We start from the raw sequence: 20,627 nt of genomic DNA on the forward strand, positions 1-20,627 counted from the left end.
GGAAGAGGCAGTGGATGTGGCTGTCACCATAATTAATACTTGTACTTGTTATATGTTTGGAGAGAAGGGTGTGACTTCTATCTTAGGCCAAAAATCAATTTAATTAAGTATCATTCTTCATTATGCCATAGCTAGCACTCTGACCTTGACCAAATCACTTCTATTCTCTATGCCTTCGTTTCTTCATCATTCAAGTGGAGATAAAAGTAACAACACTTAGAATTTAGCATTCTTCAGAATTATTAGCCATATTTAGTTAACGTGAGGTTTCAGGTCTGTGCCACTTCTCGTTAACTAAGAATAACAATACCTTATATGTGTAATTACAGTTTGCAAATCAAGTTCACATCCATTTGATTTGATCCTCACAAGAGCTCTTTACTGTAGGTAAGACAGATATCATTACCTCCATTTTTCTGAGATCCAGAGATGTAGTCAAGGTCACGTAGCTCGTAAGTGACAAAACCAGGATCTGAATTCCCATCTTCAAAACCCAAGTCCAATACGTTCTCCTCTTATTTGGTCTCAAGATTGCAGTTGCTTGGTCTCAAAAAGCGTAGCTTTTTTATCTGCTATTGGCAGATCTGCTGTAGGTATCAAAACTATCGTCATAATACTCTTTCTATTCTTATGTCTTCTTTTTTCATGCCTCTCCTGTTTTGTATATTTCTAATTTACTATAGAAGCCCCTGTTTGGCTTTTTAGTAATGAAGGATTTGGTTGTAGATGTTCCAAAGCTTCCCTTGGCATTGATCCTTGTTTCCTGAATTGTAGGGAGACACTCCACTCTCACCTCAGCTGCTAACATTGGGGAGGATGGAATCCTGAGCTGCACTTTTGAACCTGACATCAAACTTTTTGATATCATGATACGGTGGCTGAAGGAAGGTGTTATGGGCTTGGTCCATGAGTTCAAAGAAGGCAAAGATGACCTGTCAGACCAGGATGAAATGTTCAGAGGTCGGACAGCAGTATTTGCTGATCAAGTAATAGTTGGCAATGCCTCTCTGAGGCTGAAAAATGTGCAACTCACAGATGCTGGCACCTATAAATGTTACATCATCACTTCTAAAGGCAAGGGGAATGCTAACCTCGAGTATAAAACTGGAGGTAAGTTACTTTTGAAGAGAGGGTAAGAAGGTGCCAGAAGATATTTGAGACTAGAGAGTGTGAATTGCTGATGAAATGTCATATTATGCTCATGAGTGACTAATATCAGACAAAGACCATCCGAATTCTGCTAGCAGCCATCCTTGCTGTCCAAGACCCACACCAACTCCAGAAGTAACCCACTATAATATTAGGTCTTAAAATCTTTTGTTCAGGACTCTAGCCTCTTCTGAATTTTCTCATATATTCCCTGAAATATTTTGCCAGAATGTGTTTTCTCCATCAGTAGCTCTCTGTTCTTTCCCTTTGGTCTTGCTAGTGAGAGAAGACTCTAATCTGGTCTGAGACTTTTCTGTGCTAAGTAGGCCCTAGCCCAAGTCTGAAATCAGTATCTCCAGGGACTCATGACAGTGGAACCCATTATAGGAGAAGTTCAAAGGTAACTGACCAAAACAATATTGGCCTATAAACTCACTAATCCTCCTCCAATGAAATCCATGCTTTCTTACCAACTAAATTTAACATGTTTTCTGAATTTATGTACAAGGGACTGAGATATTGGAAGGAGTAAAATGATGATTAAGAAAACAAAGATAATTGTCCTTCCTTCTGTAGAGCTGAGAGTGTAGAGCTTATAGAGAGTTGAGGGTCAGGGCAGAGATGAGAAGCATATGTAAATAAGAGAAATAGGTAGATAAGAAACATATCTACAATAATTGGTAAAGTGTATTAAATGCTTTAAGAGAAAATATAAATAGAGTGATTTGGGGATTCAGAGGAAGAAAGAGATCATATCCAAATGCATAGGGAGGAAAGGGACAGGAAGGCCCCCATGGAGAGAATTTGACATTTGGGAGGAGCCTTGAAGGATAGGCAGAAAGTATCCTGAGGCATCCCAGGCTAAGCTAGCCTGCACAGATCTTTCTTGGACCCCTCATAATATGTGTATGTAGTGGTTTGAAGCATAGATCTAGTCAGACCTAGGCACATACAGTGGCCTGGGCAAGGCAACCTCACTGAGCCTCAGCTTCTTTATCTTAAAATAGGGATTAATAAAGTCAGGTCAAAGGGACACTGGGGCCAACTGAAAGGGCTTCCAATGGCAAAGCTGGAACCATTTGAGCAACAAAATAAACAATATAGTATTAAATTATAACTAAGCATAAAATAAATACACGAGTCCATACTTATATGAGGGAGATGAAACAAATCTTCTTTATAGATGAATTCCAAATAATGTATTTAGATCTCTCCCTCTCCAGGAAGTGGAGCTTAGAACTTCACCCTCCCCGACCACTGCACTTAGGTTGTGTTAGACTTAGTGAAGTCCAGCTTCCAAAGAAACCTGGCAAACATAGACTCAGCCAGGTGATCAAAGTTAACATCCCCATGATAAATCATGTTAATAGCGTGCACTCTCTGATGTGACATGATGAGAAGGGCACTTTTACTTCTATAGTTTTCCTCTCCAAAACCCATAACCTCAGTCTAATCTTGAGAAAAACATCACACAAATTGCAATAGAGGGGCATTCTACAAAATACCTGGCCAGTACTCCTCAAAACTGTCAAGATCATGCAAAACATGGAAAGATTGAAAAACTGTCACAGACCAGAGGAATCTAAAAAGACATGACAAATAAATTCAATGTGGTATTCTGGATGGGATCCTGGGATATAAAATGGGCATTAGTGGGAAAACTGGTAAAATCCAAATAAAGGCTGGAGTTGAGTTAATAGTAATATACGAATGATAGTTTCTCAGTTTTGACAAATGCATCATGGTTATTTAAGATGTTAATATTAGGGGAAACTGGGTGAGAAGTATACAAGAACTCTTTGTACTATCTTTGCAACCTTTCTGTAAATCTAAAGTTATTCTAAAATTAAAGTTAAATGGGCACAATAATAGATATACCTAGGACTGTTGTGAGGAACAAGAAAAAAATAATGTCTGGAATTTGGTCCCTAGCACAGAGCACACCCTCAATAAATGGTGGTTCATTGTCATGTGCACTCAGGTTCCCACATCATCTCCCAGGAGCTTGTGCCCTGCCTGCTCCAAGTATGTGAGTCTCATCTCTCCTGCTAGGCAGCAGGCTCTTGAAGGGCATGGCAAAGGCTTTCCTTCCACCTCTCACTCCACACTAGCACAGTCCTGGGCAAAGGAAGATGCTAAATAAATTAACAATTTGTATCTTGCCCTTTTGGCATAATAAACATTTTGCAGGCCAAAGTCCAGGCCTTAACATTTTCTATAAGTGTCTCTCTGCCTAGATAGAGGAGGAAGTTAGTCCTAAATTCAAAATGTACTTGCCTCTCCAGTGAGGAGAATTATCTTAAAAGAAAACAAATGCCTGTCTTTATTCATGGATACCAGGGCTGGGCAGTTTCTACCCAAGCAAACTTCAGATCCCCATGGCCTGTGTATGGAATTTCTGTGGGTAGGTGAATGCTGTTTGTCTCTTCCTTCTCCCTCCCCACACTTTTACCCTCCAGGCAGAAAAATTACATAAAATTACCCAAAATTCAGGAGGCTTCATAGGTGCCTAGGAAAATAAATACCCAATTTCCCTACTTGATAATTTTTTGTGTGTGATCACTCTTATTTGGAGAAATTTATTTGTTGTAACAATTATACCTAGAACTTAGGTCCTTGGAGTTTGTGATACTGTCCAAAGTGTTTTGACATATAGCAATACTATGAGCAAATCATTTTTTGCATCTACAATATAATGGGTCATACATAGACACCCACTGGGAAAGTACTGAGTCACTTCAATGTGTTTTTAAGACCTAGCACTTCAAAGGCTATATTGTCTTATCTGTCTGACCTTGACCCCTGCCCCTTTTTTACCCTTCAACCCTGCAGCCTTCAGCATCCCAGAAATGAACGTGGACTGTAACACCACCTCAGAGAGCTTACAATGTGAGGCTCCCCAATGGTTTCCCCAGCCAACAGTGGTCTGGGCATCCCAAGTAGACCAGGGAGCCAACTTCTCAGAAGTCTCCGACACCAGCTTTGAGATGAACTCTGAGAATGTGACCATGAAGGTTGTATCTGTACTCTACAATGTCATGATCAACAACACATACTCCTGTATGATTGAAAACAACATTGCCAAAGCCACAGGGGATATCAAAGTGACAGGTGGGTTCCTTTACACGTTTGGTATGGGTTTATTGGGGTTATAATCTAGTGTAAACTAAAATCTAATTTCCTTAACAAATATATTATGTACCAGGGCACAGAAAGTTTCACAGAGATCTCGATCACAATTCAAGTTGGGATTGCATTATGTAAGAAGAAAACTAATACAAAACAATATTTATGGCATATAGATCAAAGGTGGCAATTAGTTTTCATGTTGTATACCTTCTTACTGTCTGGAGAGCAGTGTTTAGGACTCTGAAGCCCTAACTCAGAAGGACTGGTTTGGTAAAGCAGTGGAGAAGTGATGATTATTTGAAATCTTTGATATATTCAGCTGGTGATCTACATCCCGAGTCCCCCAAAACTGGTTTGGGTCTATCCTGCCTTTGAGAAGACTTTTGATTTGAAGACTAAAGGTCTTAGAGTCTGCCTTAGTCTTTCTTATTCAGTCCTTCCAGGACTTGCTCAAGATCCCACTAATATTGGCACAAGATTAATCTGAAAGCTCCAGATTAAGCTGGCCTCCCAGGCTGAGAAGACCAGGAGCCAGGGAGGCTCAACACCCTAGTCTCCCTGCAGTGCTTTAGTATATTACAAAACCTAGGGTTGAGCTAGTGTCAAGGAAATGCATAGACTGAATTATGAATTTTAAAACCATCCCTGTTGGGGTTAAATTGAATTCAAGCTATAGGGGAAGGAGTATATCAGGAGAACCACTGTCTTATATCAAGCCTAGTACCAAACAGAATACCTTGCACATTTTAAGTGCCCTTTAAATGTTTGCTGAATTTAACTGAATAAACCATATTTTCATCAGCTATTTTTAAAATAATTTTATTTATTCATTTATTTGGCTGCATTGGGTCTTCATTGCTGGGTGCGGGCTTTTCCCTGTAGTTGTGGTGAGCAGGGGCTACTCTTCATTGTGGCGCACAGGCTTCTCATTGTGGTGGTTTCTCTTGTTGTGGAGCATGGGCTCTAGGCACACGGGCTTCAGTAGTTGTGGCATGTGGGCTCAGTACTTGTGGTTCGCAGGCTCTAGAGTGCAGGCTCAGTAGTTGTGGCACACAAGCTTAGTTGCTCTGCAGCATGTGGGATCTTCCCGGACCAGGGATCGAACCCGTGTCCCCTGCACTGGCAGGTGGATTCTTACCACTGCACCACCAGGGAAGTCCCTCATCAGCTGTTTTTTAATTAAAATTTATATATACAAAAAGGCAACCTATGGAATGAGAGAAAATATTTGTAAATCATATATTTGATAAGTGATTAGTATCCAGAATACATAAAGAACTACTATAATTAAACAATGAAAAAGTCAAATAACTTGATTAAAAAATGGGCAAAGGACTCGAATAGACATTTCTCCAAAGAAGATATACAAAATGGCCAACAAGTATATGAAAAGATGTTCAACATCCCTAATCATCAGAGAAATGTAAATGGAAACCACAATATCACCTCATACTAATTAGAATGGCTACTAACAACAACAACAACAAAACAGAAAACAACAAGTGTTGGTGAGGATGAGAAGAAATTGGAATACTTGTGTATGTATGATGGTGAGACTGTAAAATGGTGCAACCACTATAGAAAACAGTATGCGAGGTTCCTCAAAAAACTTAAAATAGAACTTCCAAATGATCTAGCAGTCCCATTTCTGTGTATTATGTACAAAAAAACTGAAAGCAGTGTCTCAAAGATATATTTGCACACCCATGTTTACAGCAACATTATTCACAATAACCAAGGGGAGGAAGCAGCCCCAATGTCCACCAACAGATGAATGGATAAACAAAGTGTGGTATACATACAATGGAACATTATTCAGCCTTAAAAAGGAAGGAAATCCTTTTGCATGCTACAACATGGATGAATTTTCAGGATATTATGCTATAAGTGAAGCCAGTCACAGAAAGATAAATATTGTTTGATTCTACCATTTGATTCCACTTATAAAGTATCTGAAGTAATCAAATTCATAGAAACAGAAAGTACAATGATGGTTACCAGGAGCTGGGGCCAAGGGGAAAGGATATGGAGTTATTGTTTAATGGGTATAGAGTTTCAGATTTGCAAAATGAAAAAGTTTTGGAGATTTTTTTCACAAGAATGTGAATATACTTAACATTACTGAACTGTACACTTAAAATGGTTAAGATAGTAAGTTTTACATTATGTTTTTTACCACAATAAAAAAGTATCTAATAAAAAATCATATATGAGAAAGAGAGAGCTCTTCCACTATCCTGTGAAACAAACTGGTGACTGTACCAATTAGAACACTTTTAGTTGCCTATAACAGAAAACAAAACCAACTGAAGCCTAAGCTAAAAGAAGGAACTTATTAGAAGGGTATTAGGATGTCTCATGAAACCAAGGACAGAAAGTGCAGTGTGGCTTCAAGAACAGCTGGATCCGGGCTTCCCTGGTGGCGCAGTGGTTGCGAGTCTGCCTGCTGATGCAGGGGACACGGGTTCATGCCCCAGTCTGGGAAGATCCCACATGCCACGGAGTGGCTGGACCCGTGAGCCGTGGCGGCTGGGCCTGCGCGTCTGGAGCCTGTGCTCCGCAACAGGAGAGGCCACAGCAGTGAGAGGCTCACGTACCGCAAAAAAAAAAAAAAAAAAAAAAAAAAAAAGAACAGCTGGATCCAAGAACTTAAATTCCATTCTTTGTCTCTCATTTCTACTTTATTCTCTTTGCTCTCTAATTTACTCTCTCTTGTTTTAGTCTATAGGGCAGAATATGGTTGCCAAGAGCTCCTACCTTTAAAAGTCTCTTTCACTCAAGAGAGTAACTAGACTGAAGCTCAATCCCTCAGTCTGATTCTATTGAATATATTCCCAGAACAGCTCAACTTGGGTCAGCTGCCCATACTTAGACCAATGAGGCAGTACCTGGAGGGAAGCCCTTCCCAGAAGAGAAGGGGGAAATGAAGCATTAGGCATTTAAAACAATGAGTGTTAACAACAGTATTTCAGTTTAGATCTCAATTAAAAGCTCCAAACTATGTAACTAATGTCTTCTAATAGAAATGGCAATAACCGAACAAACCACAGAAATTGGGCACAGCTTTTATTCAGTGAGCAGGTTCTTTTTCCATACATGCTTATTGGATACATCAGAACAAGTGTTCCATGTACCAGTACTAGGACTATATTCAACTTTTAGAAGCATGACATAGCTCAAAATTAAGATAAAATAATTCCTTCTTACCATGCACAAAGTAAGTTTTTAAACAACTAAATGAGGCCATGAGGTTTATATCCTGTGTTCTCTAACTATACTGCTAATTTGGGTCATTCATTCAACAAATATCTATTTAGTGCCAAATATATACAAAGTAATTTGTAAGTCCCATGAAATACTGAGATGAATAGCACAGTTGTCATAAGAGAAGTTAATCAGTGTGGATACGGTACCCACAGGAAACAGTAGTTAATTATGACTGTAGTGGCTCAATAGATGAAGAGTTCAAGCTGGGTTTTGAAGAAAAAGAATGGTTTTGATAGACTAGGAAGGCATGAAGTCAGAAGCCTATGTCAGTGTCCAGGGGAGAAATTATGAGGGCCTTAACTGGGGCAGCGACAATGGGAAGGAAAGGTGGGAGAATCAAAAGTTAATGAAGAAAATAATCTACAGGCCTTGGTGACACAAATGTGAAGGACAAGAGAAGGAACAAGTCAAAAGGGGTCTGATATTGCTATCCAGGTTGCTTAGGAGGTTAGTAATGCTACCAACAACAAAAATGAAAATGTAGGAAAAGCAACATGTCTGGTAAAAAGATGAAGATTTTAGAGCTGTTGAGTTGAAAGTGCCCACTATGTACAAAGGTAGAGATGTCCAATGCTTAGCACATTACCCAGCATACTCCAAGTCTGGGGGAGACTGCTTCATCTCTCCTCCACGTATTTCCTTCCATGGGAAGAGATCCCCACCAATGTAACCCTTCTAGTCTCTCTTCTCCCCTCTTTCACTCTTCCCCAGAGGAAGAGAAATTAACTTACCCAATTAGGGAGTTTATTAGGAGAAGCTGGGTATAAATAGCTCAGCTCCTCATTTTTCCTTTTCTCTCTAGCTAATCAGAAGTATACATTCTACTCTTCTCCTCTAAGCCAACAGTTTTCAGGGGTAGGATCTGCCCTTGTGGGAGGAAGCCTGCCCCAGTCTTGGGCTGCCTGTCACTGGGGAAGTCTGGGCTGCAGCCCACTTCCCTGCAAAGCTTAATCCTTTATTATCAGATTTATCAGGAATAAAGGTGATTTTAGTCTTCCAGTTGCCTCACTTTGTCTTGCTCTTTAATTGGTTCAGAACTCAGCTGGGAAGAGGGTGTTTATTGGACTCCTTTGAACTCAAACAACAGGTGCTCAAAAATATTTGCTGAATAATTATATTTTTAACTGACATATAGTAGCAACTGTAAATACAGATGTGGAATTTAGGACAGAATTTGAGCTAAAGAGGTGGATTTGGAAAATGATCAGCTTAATGGAAGTAATGTTTATTAGGCTTGAGTGGGGGTACTGTTATTGTCTTGACAGCTAATACTTACTGAATGCTTACTATGGTGCCAGGTTCTGTTCTAAGTGCTTTACATGTATTAACTCATTAATACTCACAAGAATCCTATGAAGTTGATTATTATTATTTTGGCCCTATTTTATAGATGAAGAAACTGTAGCACATGGAGTAACTTGCCTAAACTTGCCTGAAGTCACACAGCTGAAATGAGCTAAATGACATTGGACTGTCTAGGGAGAAAACAGAGTAAAGAGCAATTTAATTTCACTTCTGCCTTTCTCTACTTCAAAATGAGAACAATACTTTCTCATTACTCTGTAGTGGTGTGATGAAAGCAAATGACACAGAACCTGTAAAGGTCACTGCCTAGAGGGAAAAAAATGTGTCTGACACCAAGGACTGGCCATGGCTGTTGGTTTAGCCTATTCTTTATTTGGTAACCAATAGCAATGTGTTTACTGGAATCGTTTTTCATTTGGCTGAGTGCTCACTGGAGTGGACGAGAGAATGGAACTCTTTGCAGAAAGGGAAAGCTCTGCTTTTAAGCTAGTTACAGAAAGGTAGAGAATGGGGTACAAAATTGCCCTCAAATTAGGGCACAAGTTATATTAGGAACAACCTGTTCTGTTTTTTGGGGGTATTTTTCTTTGCTAACCAGCCATGTGAAGGAGACATCCAGCTTTTCCTCTATGACCCTGAATTTTTTTCTCTCCCTTTACAGACTCTGAGATTAAAAGGCAAAGTCACCTCCAGCTGCTGAACTCAAAAGCTTCCCTGTGTGTCTCTTCTGTTGCCATCGCCTGGGTACTCCTGCCTCTCTGCCCTTACCTGATGCTAAAATAATGCACCTTGGCTACATAGAAACATGCAGAGTCACTGGTACGACAGGTGAGATGAATCACGAATGGTGTGGGGGAGCCACTGTGTGTGTTTGTGTCCCTAACAGGAATCAAGCAGCTCCCAGCACCAGCCTCAGAGAGAAACATTTAATAACGTCAGGGCAGTAGGCACTATTTCCACTGCTATTGTGAAAGGTAAGCATTTGTTAACAAAGAGTAGAGACCTCACTGACAGACTTACAGGAAAAACAACTCTATGCAATTCAAATATTTGTGTAAATTATTCAAACACCTTTTCATTTACCGAGTCATCCTTGAAGGCAAACATATCTTACTGAAGAGAAAGAGATATTTGGCCCTGACTCATTACTCTGGATTTCACAATGAAACATCATGACATAAGCATAATCACTCACATAAGTGACCTCCTCCCAGCCCCCCTCAACAAAGCCCCTGTTGACTGGAGACTTGACAAAGCACTCACCAACTAGCCCTCCTGCTAAGACTTCCCACTCTCACCTCAGTCCTCTGGCTCTAATTACTGGTAGGACATCTCTTTCTGAATATTCTTCTGCATGTGGAATTTGTATACAACTGAGCTTGTGAAGTTACAGTCAACACTACCACATTACTCAGTGGCACTGCCACCATGCACTAGGCTCACAACCTTAGAGCTATTTTTGTCCCCCTCTGTCCTTCAGGTCAATTTGTTACCAAGCTCTACAGTATTTGCCCATGTTGTCTTTCAGATTGACCCTAATCATCTCATGCCCCGACTAGTTCTAAAACCTTGTACTTGCTCCTTCCTCTGTTTCAGGTGATAGGAAACAAGGTGCCAGAATAAAATTTTTCAAATGCTATTTTCATCACAGCAGTCCTTTACTCTGCAACCTAAAGTGACTCTCCGGGCACTAGTATATCAAAGTTAAAGTCCTCAGCTATGCAGTCACAGCTCTCTAAGTTTCTCTCCCTAAGGTTCCTCTGTCTCTCAGCTACCTACTACTGCTCTCTGGCCTTGCTCCCTCTCTCTCTGCCCCTTCCTGGAAATCTCCTCTACTCTATGCTAATTCAGATCCACACACTTCCTGCACCCATTTCCTGCTGGTCCTTTTATCTCCCATCCCCTTGGTGAGCGTGTATAATTTATAATATCTTACACTCTCTAAGGCACATATATTCCTTGCCTAGATTGTTAAGTCCTCAAGGGCAGACAAAAATCTGTTGATCTGCTTTGCTTTTATGAGTGTGGTAAAAAAAATTTTACATTTATTTTAAAAAATAGTGATTGAGATGACCTAGAGGGGTGGGATACGGAGGATGGGAGGGAGGCTCAAGAGGGAGGGGATATGGGGACATGTGTATGTATATGGCTGATTTGTTTTGTTGTGCAACAGAAACTAACATGGTATTGTGAAGCAATTATACTCCAATAAAGATGTATTAAAAAAAGTGGTTGAAATACAAATATAAAGTTGTATACTTAGATGTAAGGTAGTACATGGATATAATAAAAATTGCAAAGGTGGTATGCAAACAACGAAATCAGAGGAAACCCTTTCTTATGGGGCTGTTATGGGATCAGGTCAGATCATGTTTCCTGAGGTAAGCTTGTGTCGCTATAAACTTCCCTCTTAGAACTGCTTTTGCTGTGTCCCGTAGATTTTTGGATTGTTTTCATTTTCATTTGTCTCTAGGTATTTCTTTTTTATTTTCTCTGATTTCTTCATTGACCCATTGGTTGTTTAGCAGCATATTGTTTAGCCTCCACATTTCAGTTTTTTTTTTTGCAGTCTTTTTTTCTTGTAGTTGACTTCTTTTGTTTCATAGCACTGTGATTGGAAAAGATGCTTTATATGATTTCAATTTTTAAAAATTTACCAAGGCTTGTTTTGTTGCCTAGCATGTGATCTATCCTGGAGAATGTTCTATGTGCATTTGAAAAGAATGTGTATTCTGCTTTTGAATGAAATGTGATACATATATATATATATGGATAGATAGATATAGATATAGACATTAAGTCCATCTCATCTAATGTGTCATTCAAGGCCAGTGTTTCCTTACTGATTTTTTGTCTGGACGATCTGTCCATTGATGTCAGTGAGGTGTTAAATCCCCTACTATTATTGTTACTGTTGATTTCTCCCTTTACGTCCATTAACATTTGCTTTATGTATTTAGGTGCTTCTATGGTGGATGCATATATATTCACAATTGTTAGATCTTCATCTTGGATTGATCCCTCGATCATTATGCAGTGTCCCTCTTTGTCTCTTATAGCAGTCTTTATTTTAAAGCTTATTTTGTCTAATATAAGTTTTGCCACCCCAGCTTTCTTTTGATTTCAATTTGCATGGAATAACTTTTTCCATCCCCTCACTTTCAGTCTGTGTGTCTTTAGATCTGAAGTGAGTCTCTTGTAGGCAGCATGTATACAGGTCTTGTTCTTTTATCCATTCAGCCACTCTATGTCTATTGACTGGAGCATTTAGTCCATTTAAATTTAAAGTAATTATTGATATGTATGTGTTCTTGTTGCCATTTTGTTAATTGTTTGGGGTTTGTTTCTGACTTTCTTGTTCCTTTCTTCTTTTGTTCTCTTCTCTTGTGATTTGATGACCATCTTTAGTGTTATGCTTGGATTCCTTTTACTTTTTTGTCTATCTAGCATAGGTTTTGGATTTGTGGTTACCATGAGGTTTTTATATAGCAATCTATCTATCTATATATCTATCTATATATATATATATCTACATGATTGTATTAAGTTGCTTATCTCTTAATTTCAAATGCATTTTAACAACCCTGCATTTGTACTCTCCTTCCCTCATGATTACTGTTTTTGATATCATATTTTACATCTATTTGTTTTGTGTATCCCTTAACTGCTTACTGAGGATATAGATGATTTTTACTACTTTTGTCTTTTACTAGCTTTGTGCATGATATGATTTCCTACACTTATGTTTGCCTTTACCTATGAGCTTTTTCTTTTCATAATTTTCATGTTTCCAGTTGTGGCCTTTTCTTTCTAACTTAAAGAAGTTCCTTTAACATTTCTTGTAAAGCTGGTTTGGTGGTGCTGAACTCTTAACTCTTGCTTTCCTGTAAAGCTTTTGATCTCTCCATCAAATCTGAGCAAGAGTCTTGCTGGCTGGAGTATTCTTGGTTTTATGTTTTTCCCTTTCATCACTTTAAATATATTGTGCCACCCCCTTCCAAACTGCAGAGTTTCTGCTGAAAAGTCAGCTGATAGCCTTATAGGAGTTCCCTTGTATGTTATTTGTTGCTTTTCCCTTGCTGCCTTTAATATTCTCTCTTTATCTTCAGTTTTTGCCATTTTAATTACAATGTGTCTTGGTGTATTCCTCTTTGGGTTAATCCTGGATGGGACTCTCTGCACTTTCTGGACTTGGATGTCTATTTCCTTTCCCAGGGTAGTGAAGTTTTCAGCTATTATGTCTTCAGATATGTTTTCAGTTCCTTTCTCTCTCTCTTTGCCTTCTGGGACCCCTATAATGTGAATATTAGTACACTTGATGTTGTCCCAGAGGTCTCTAACTGTCCTGTTGATTCCTTCTAGTATATTTTTCATTTCAGTTATTGTATTCTTCATCTCTGTTTGGTTGTTCTATCAATATATATTTTCTTTTTTTTTTTTTTGCTGTACATGGGCCTCTCACTGTTGTGGCTGCTCCTGTTGCGGAGCACAGGCTCCGGACGCGCAGGCTCAGAGGCCACGGCTCACGGGCCTAGCAGCTCCGTGGCATGTGGGATCTTCCCGGACCGGGGCACGAACCCGTGTCCCCTGCATCGGCAGGCGGACTCTCAACCACTGAGCCACCAGGGAAGCCCTATCAATATATATTTTCTAACTCTTTGTTAAAAACTTTTAACTTCTCACTCTTTGGATCCATTCTTCTCCCTAGTTCTTTGATCATCTTTACAATCACTACCCTGAACTCCTTCTCAGGTAGACTGCCTGTCTCCACTTAGTTGTTCTTCTGGGGTTTTATCTTGTTCCTTCATCCGGAACAAGTTCCTCTGTCACCTCATTTTGCTACGTTGCCGTTTGTATTTTTATTTATCTGGTAGGTTGGTTACATTTTACGACCTTGGAGAAGTGATATTTTGTGGGAGACCTCCTACGCATCCCAACAGCACACTCCTCTCTCATTACTCAAGCTGTATGCCCTAGAGTTCTTCATATGAGGATTGCATGGGTCCTCCTGTTGTCGCAGGCTGACTATGTGGGAGGTCTAGTAAGATTGGTTAGCCCTTGGTCCAACATTGCCAGGCCCTGTCTCATGTGGAGGCTGCTGGCTGCAGAGGCAGCTGACTGCAGAACCCCACGGGGACCCAGGGATAGTGCTGGCTCATGAGTGGATGGAGTCAGGGTCCAGAAAACTCTGGTAATATTGTCCACCGACTGATGGGTGAAACAAGGGTGTTAGTGCCGGTCTACTGGCAGGCAAAGCCATGTCCTGGAGTCCAACTGCAGGGTCCAGGGGTACCAGGGCTGGTCTTGGATTGCTGGGGTCGGGGGGAGTGGGTGCGGTTCCTGACACAGTTGGGTCTGGGGGTGTCTCAAAGTTTGTGTTGGCCTGCTAGTGGTAAGGGCTGGGGCCCAGCTGCTCCCCAGGGCAGGGTCTGGCCTGCTGGTGGCAGGCTAGGTCTGCAGGGTCTGGGATTGTGGTTTTCTTACATCTAGTGTCTGCCCCCTTGTGGATGAAGCTGGCCCAGAGGCTAGAATAGGCTTCCTGGAGGGCAGCATCAGGGTCCAGGGGATTCTGGGGCTGGTACCTGCCCACTGGTGGGTGGAGCTGGGTCCTGGGCCCTTTGGTGGGTAAGGCCATGTCCAGAGGCAGCTATGGGCTCAGGTGGTCTTAAGGCAGCCAGTCTGCTGATGCGTGGGGCTGTGTCCCTGCCCAGTTAGCTGCTTGGCCTGAGGCATCCCAGCACTGGTGACTGTAGGCTGTTGGGTGGGGCTAGGTCTTGGTGCTGATGAGCTAGAAGGAGAGTTTCACAATGGCATTTGCCAGTACCAGTGTCCACATGGTAGGAGCTCCCCAAAATGGCTGCCATCAGTGCTTGTGTTCCTAGGGTGATATGCAGTTGCCTCCTGCCTCTCTGGGAGACATTCCAGGATCAGTAGGTATGTCTGACCCAGGCTCCTATCAGATTACTGCTTCTGCCCTGGCTTTCAGAGCATGTGAGATTTTGTGTGCACCCTTTAAGAGTGAAGTCTCTCTTCCTCCCGCCCTTTGGCTCTCCTAAAAGTAAGCCCCACTGGCCTTCAAAGCCAAATGTTCTGGGAGCTTGTCTTCCTGGTGCAGGACTCCTGGGCTGGGGAGCCTGATGTGGGGCTCAGATCTCTCACTCCTTTGGGAGAACCTCTGCAATGTAATTATCCTCCAGTTTGTGGGTCACCCACCTGGGAGCATGGGACTTGACTATATCGTTGAGTCTGCCTCTCCTACCTGTCTCATTGTAGTTCCTTCTTTATGTCTTTAGTTGTAGAAGATCTTTTCTGATAGGCTCTGGTCTTTTTCATCGATGGTTTTTCTGCAAATGGTTGTGATTTTGGTGTGCCTGTGAAAGGAGGTGAGTGAGCTCAGGGTCTTTCTACTCCACCATCTTGGCTGGGGATCTCTTGATCTGCTTTTCATTCTTTCTCCTGTTCTCCAAACACTATGGTGAAGTGCACAAAACAGATTCTTTGTAAGGAAATCTGCCAGTTTCCATCATTTCCGACCTCCATGGTTGTCACTGGAGGGAGATTTCCCTGAGGAAACTATCCTTTGAGTATCTCATTAGTAGAAGGAGCCCTTTCTTCTTTCCTTGATTCCCACAAGGAACTGAGTTTTTAATATACTGCGACTAGATAATCTGACCTATAAATTATAGTTTATTCATCTTTATCTTGTATTCCCTTAGAGCAGTAAAATTTGCAGTCTTTTTTAAAAAATAAACCAAGACATACATGTTCACATGCAGTACACAAAGGGTTATACACTGTTATATGGTTAGCTGCAGCTCCATCTCTTTCTCTCTAGAATTATAGAGGGATAACCTTAAATCAATTTTTAAAAAACAAATGAAGAGATCATTACTTGAGATACATATTATAACTGATCATAACACTTTAGGTCACACACATTGCCTGGTTGAGAACTCAGATAGAAGCCACCTTTCCACTTCTATCTAGGAGCCTGCCCATAGTTCTTCTCTCAGTTCCTGTTTGCTCTGAGGATGATCCCTTTCCTTAAGGGAAGATTCAAGGCATCTCCTTTCCCCTAGCAACCCATGATACCACGTGGCCTCAATAGAATATCATCAAAATACAGAAAAACAAGCCTATTTCTGAACAAGAAATACACTCATACAGTGGAAGGGAGACTTTCAGTTCTTGATAAATGTTTGTTGAATGGCTGTAATGGTATCCTATTGCTGTTATTTTCAGAATTCCAGGAATCTGCAGAACTATTTCACCACAAGATATGACCTAGTTTTATAGTTCTGGGGAGAAATGAATTTATGTCTAGAACTCGGGAGTGAACAAATAATATCAAGAAGAAGAAGCCAAAAGCAACCCACAGAAGACTTCAATATGAACAAGATAAATTTATCTTCAAAGACATATATTAAAAGTTGGGAAACAATTCATCTGAACTAGAGAAGTGTATTAGACTCTGAAGTAAAGTGAATGTGGAGACAAGTATATCCCCATATCTCAGGGACCTCCCCATCCCCATCCAGGGAGTGAGAGAATGGGATACTGCATCTCATTTGTCTCAGAATCTTTAGCTATATTGCTGTAATGTTGCTCTGAGGAAGTTTCTAGAAAGTTTTGATTGCAATATATCCACATTTTATAATCCATAAATTAAACTGTGGTGGATTCAGTAAGAAACTGCTAATCAGCTGCCACTTCACAATTCAGAGGTAGCTGTATTTTAGTGATGGGTCAAATGATTCAGTTTTCATTTACAATGCAAAAGTGCCCTGGCATCTCCTCCCACCTGACACATGCTTAAGATATGTGGAAAATCATCATAATTTTAACATAAAAAATATAGTTGGGCAACACTGATTTTCTAAACCATGTGAACACCTGATTTTTACAACAAACTAATGCTATTTTACTTCTCAGATGATGTTCATCCTTGAATGGTCCAGGAAAAGACCTCTTATCTTGACTGTGTGTGATATTATGCCATCACAAGGTTTGAGGCTTCTACTTTATATCCTGCATGGACAGTGATCACCTCAGCTTTCACCAGCATCTAGAGCGGTGGGACACAACCGGGTGATTTTGCACCACCTCAGGGGACACTTGGAAATTCTGGAGACAATTTTGTTGTCACAACTGGCATCTAGTAGATAGAACCCAGGGATGCTGCTCAACATCCTACAACATACAGGCCATCCACCCACAACAAAGAATTATCCAGCCCAAAATGTCAATTGTGCTGAGATTAAGAAACCCTGATGTAGAGTAGAAAAGGTTCTAGAAAACAGAGGAGCAAACCAAACTGTTTGCTTCCTAAAATTAGGCATGAGTTTCTCTCTCTTTGGCTGCTGCCTCGGCACAGAGAGTCAGAACTCAGTTTCAGGCAACCAGGAATTCCTGATGGATTATCTTCAGCTGGTTGAGCTTCTACGTTCCTTTCCTTTCTTTCTACTCTACAAATCAAGTCCTGTGAGAGAGCTGCCTGAGTTCCATCACAAGTTCTCTCAGTCTGAATTTAGATCTCAGCACTCTGCCTAGTCAAAATTCAAATTAAGGCAGCAAAAACATGTAACTTCCTTGAAACAGAGATTTCTGAAAGCAGGGGCAATGAACCTTTGAAATGAGGCCCTGAGGAATGAAACTTTGATGGAAAAGAATGTTTTCTTTCCAGGCCCCTTCCCACACTTTTTGCATGTTGACCGCTGCCTCCCTGGCACTTTGGACCTACTGTGCCTGTATTACATTTTGTTATAGAAAACTTGATTCTAGAGCTCTGACCATTTAAGAGAATGATTAAATATACATTTCCTATGCTGTTGTCTGCCTAGTTTGTCAAAGAACGCGAGTATAAGGGAAAATGGATAAAAAGCCATACATCAGGTTCTAAAGATTAGTACATAGCACATAACAGGCCTTCAATAAATGTTTGTTCAATGAATGGATGAATGAATGGATAAATGAATGAGAGGGAATGATGATAGGAGCCTGTGAGTATGGGCAAGGTGGCTGGGTCTAGTTTCTTAAGGAAACTACATTAGGCTTTACCAGCCTGCCAAGTCTCCATCTGGGAAAACAAGTGGTGACAGTAGACTTGAGGCAGATGAATGTGGGAGAATACACACGGGTGGACAGACCCATTGCTCTAGTATCAAAACAATCTGATCCTTACTAGTCAGGAATTATCAAATTCTCAAAATCTTAGAGGTGGAAGGACCTCAAAATCCTCTTTCCTAGTCCTTTCACTTTTCAGATGAAGACCCAGAGGCCCAGGGTGAAGTGTGGGTAACTGGCTATCCTCAGGCTATACAACTTGCTCAAAATCACACTGGTAGTTGATGGAGGAATAAAAAGTCTAAATTTAATTGCTAAAGAGCAAATTCCCAGGGGGCTTCTGAAATAACTCTGCTGCATTCCCAGCTTGTCCCCAAACAGCCTTTTGCAAGAAGAGAATAATGCTGAACCAAACTGAGAAAGTAAACTGTGAAAGCATAATGACTCCCAACCCAGGTTAATTCTTTGGCCTCGTCCATGACCACACAGTGATATGTGCAGAGGCATTAGACACCAGATGCACCATATTAACTGAAGTACAAAGATGAGAATATGATGTACACCACAAACATCTAGGGAAGCTCAAAACCAGATGCCAAAAGCTAAAACATTTCAGAAGTATTAACAATTTGAGGGAACAAGTCAAACTTCAAGGAGAAGTACTGGCTACCAGCTATATCCAGATTTGTTGGAAGTGTACAGTGACCGCAATCTGTGCATTGTCAGTGGGGGATGGGACGTGCAGGGGGTTATTACTGCATAATAAGGCTTCTGCCTGATGGCATCTGTGATGTGCTTTGGTTCTATTAATGAACTTTGTAATTCCTAATCTCCCTCCAGCTGGTAAAGTCTCCATACATCCAACCAGCTGCTCTAATTCAGACTGTCTTACTATAGGCCTGAGCACCTTGCTCCTTCTAACACTGTCTTATTTCCTCTTTCACATCAATCATCTCCAGGAGTTTCAGTATGGGAGCCATGAGTAAAAATTAACAGTCACAAAACCAGAACCTTAGAGGTGCTCTCTTGTCTTTCTTTAAAGTCTATCTCTCTCGAGCATAAATTCTTCTTTCCCATGAAGCTGTCTTTGAGTGGTCCTGTGCACTATGATTTTACTCTTCTCTAGTCTATACATGCAATTTAACACAAAATCACACGTTGTTTTTGTCTATTGCTCTTCATTGCTGAGTACTTGGAAAGTTTGAAGATGATGACAAAATAAGGATGGGGGCCTAGGCAGTCTTTGGAAACTTGCTCTTAAGAGGATCAAGCAGACACTCCCAGGAAGCTTTGTTTACTGATAGCATCTTCTGGGCCAAAGCAGTTAAGCCACAACTTAGAAGGGGGGTGTCTGTAGTTACCACTATAGGAGCCTCTGTGTCTACTGAATGGCATGGCTCCCTCAGATAATGATATGCCTCTCTCTTCTCAAAGTCATAATTTTACCTGCAGCATTATCTTATCTCTTCAGTTCAAATCTAATTGCCTGGCCTAAGAAGTATCCTTAGCATTTTCAATTATAAAGTCCCTTACCCCAAACTCTAAAGGATACTTCGAATAAGAACTTTATGGATACCTTAGTTCTATATCCCTTCTTTACAATAAGCCAAAAGTGATGCTCAGTTAATCTAGCCTGTGAGCAGTTCATAGCAAACTGAAACCATTTCCTTTCTCTCTTTGCCTTCCATATTTGCAGTTCCCAAAATGTATTTGTAACCATTATGTATCATTATAAGGAGAACTATTAGGCTTTGACAGATAAAATTCCAGGACCTTATGGTACTTAATATGACTTTGATGAGTCAGATAACCATATACGACTCAAGTGGTAGGTCCAGGTCTCATACCTAGGGTAGGTGAGACTGGAAATGTGACAAGTTTACAGCATAAAGACAGCAGTTCCTATTTAGAGGCAGTAGGTACCTCAGAAGAAGCCAAGTCACAGACTGCTAAATGAGGATCTATGAGAAAAACAACAATTGTCTTCAGTGCCTCTCACCTTCCCTTTTATCCATTTTCTCCCATACAGCCCAATCAACAGTCCTCTAGACCCTGAGTATTCTGTCTTTCCACCATTCTTTCCATCACAACGTCCCCACAGGCACCCCCTCACCCCAAGAAAACAATGCTCCCTGGCATCTAGCCACACATGAGAAGGTAATTTCTCGACTACCTTTTTCATTAGCTTAATGTACTGTCTTCCCACGGAGGTAAATAATCCTCACTTCACTGAACTAAAGCAGGAGCAAAAATATCCAACTAGTGAGAGATCCTTGGGGTATCAAGTGTAGACCAAGGACTCTCACTGAGGGTGCGGGGGTGCTCTTTAACAATATAGGCATCACCACTTCCACCCCCATTGAGGGAGTTAAGAATCACTGTGTAACGTGAGACATATGTGAATATGTTACCTTCATAAACATATAACTACTGTGGAAATGTGAGGTCTACTGACGCAAATAACCATCTTTAGAGAAAGGAAATCAAGTGCTTCCTAGGTCTCAAACATCATACTAGGTATTTATCTCATTCAGTCCTTATCTTATAAGGTGGGTATCACCTTGACCCTAGCACCATCACCATCACCATTTTACAGAGGGGAAAACAGGTCCTGAGAGGTTAAGTAACTTACCAAAGATCATATAAACCAACAAGTTGAAAAAGCATTCAAACTCAAATCTCTCATCACAACCCATACTATTTCTGAAAAAGTA

The 20,627-nt window shown here is 40.8% G+C and overlaps 2 protein-coding genes across 8 annotated transcripts in view; one reads left to right on the plus strand and one right to left on the minus strand.

The window, feature by feature from the left end:
- The window catches only part of LOC308613285 (uncharacterized protein), a 92,570-nt gene that overhangs the window by 51,950 nt on the left and 19,993 nt on the right, over positions 1-20,627 (minus strand). For 5 of the 6 annotated variants that reach the window (XR_014015228.1, XR_014015229.1, XR_014015230.1 and 2 more), the window contains one exon: positions 5,088-5,485. The exons of the other annotated variant lie outside the window; for it this stretch is intronic. The gene's annotated coding sequence lies outside the window, so the exon portion shown is untranslated. Of the gene's footprint in view, positions 1-5,087; positions 5,486-20,627 lie in introns of those variants that run through there. 6 annotated transcript variants of the gene reach the window in all.
- VTCN1 (V-set domain containing T cell activation inhibitor 1) lies at positions 792-19,977 on the plus strand. Of its 2 annotated transcripts, none has more exons than XM_081226520.1 (4): positions 792-1,110; positions 3,982-4,260; positions 9,512-9,678; positions 16,093-19,977. In XM_081226520.1, the coding sequence occupies exons 1-3, from the start codon at positions 867-869 to the stop codon at positions 9,631-9,633; spliced, it is 645 nt and encodes a 214-aa protein (XP_081082646.1). In that variant the 5' UTR covers positions 792-866; the 3' UTR covers positions 9,634-9,678; positions 16,093-19,977. The 2 variants fall into 2 exon arrangements, with proteins under 2 accessions (XP_081082646.1, XP_081082647.1); XM_081226521.1 differs by having other exon boundaries at positions 16,783-19,977.

Source organism: Mesoplodon bidens (genome assembly GCF_964165515.1).
Source record: "Mesoplodon bidens genome assembly, chromosome: 2".
Classification (NCBI taxonomy): Eukaryota; Metazoa; Chordata; class Mammalia; order Artiodactyla; family Ziphiidae; genus Mesoplodon; species Mesoplodon bidens.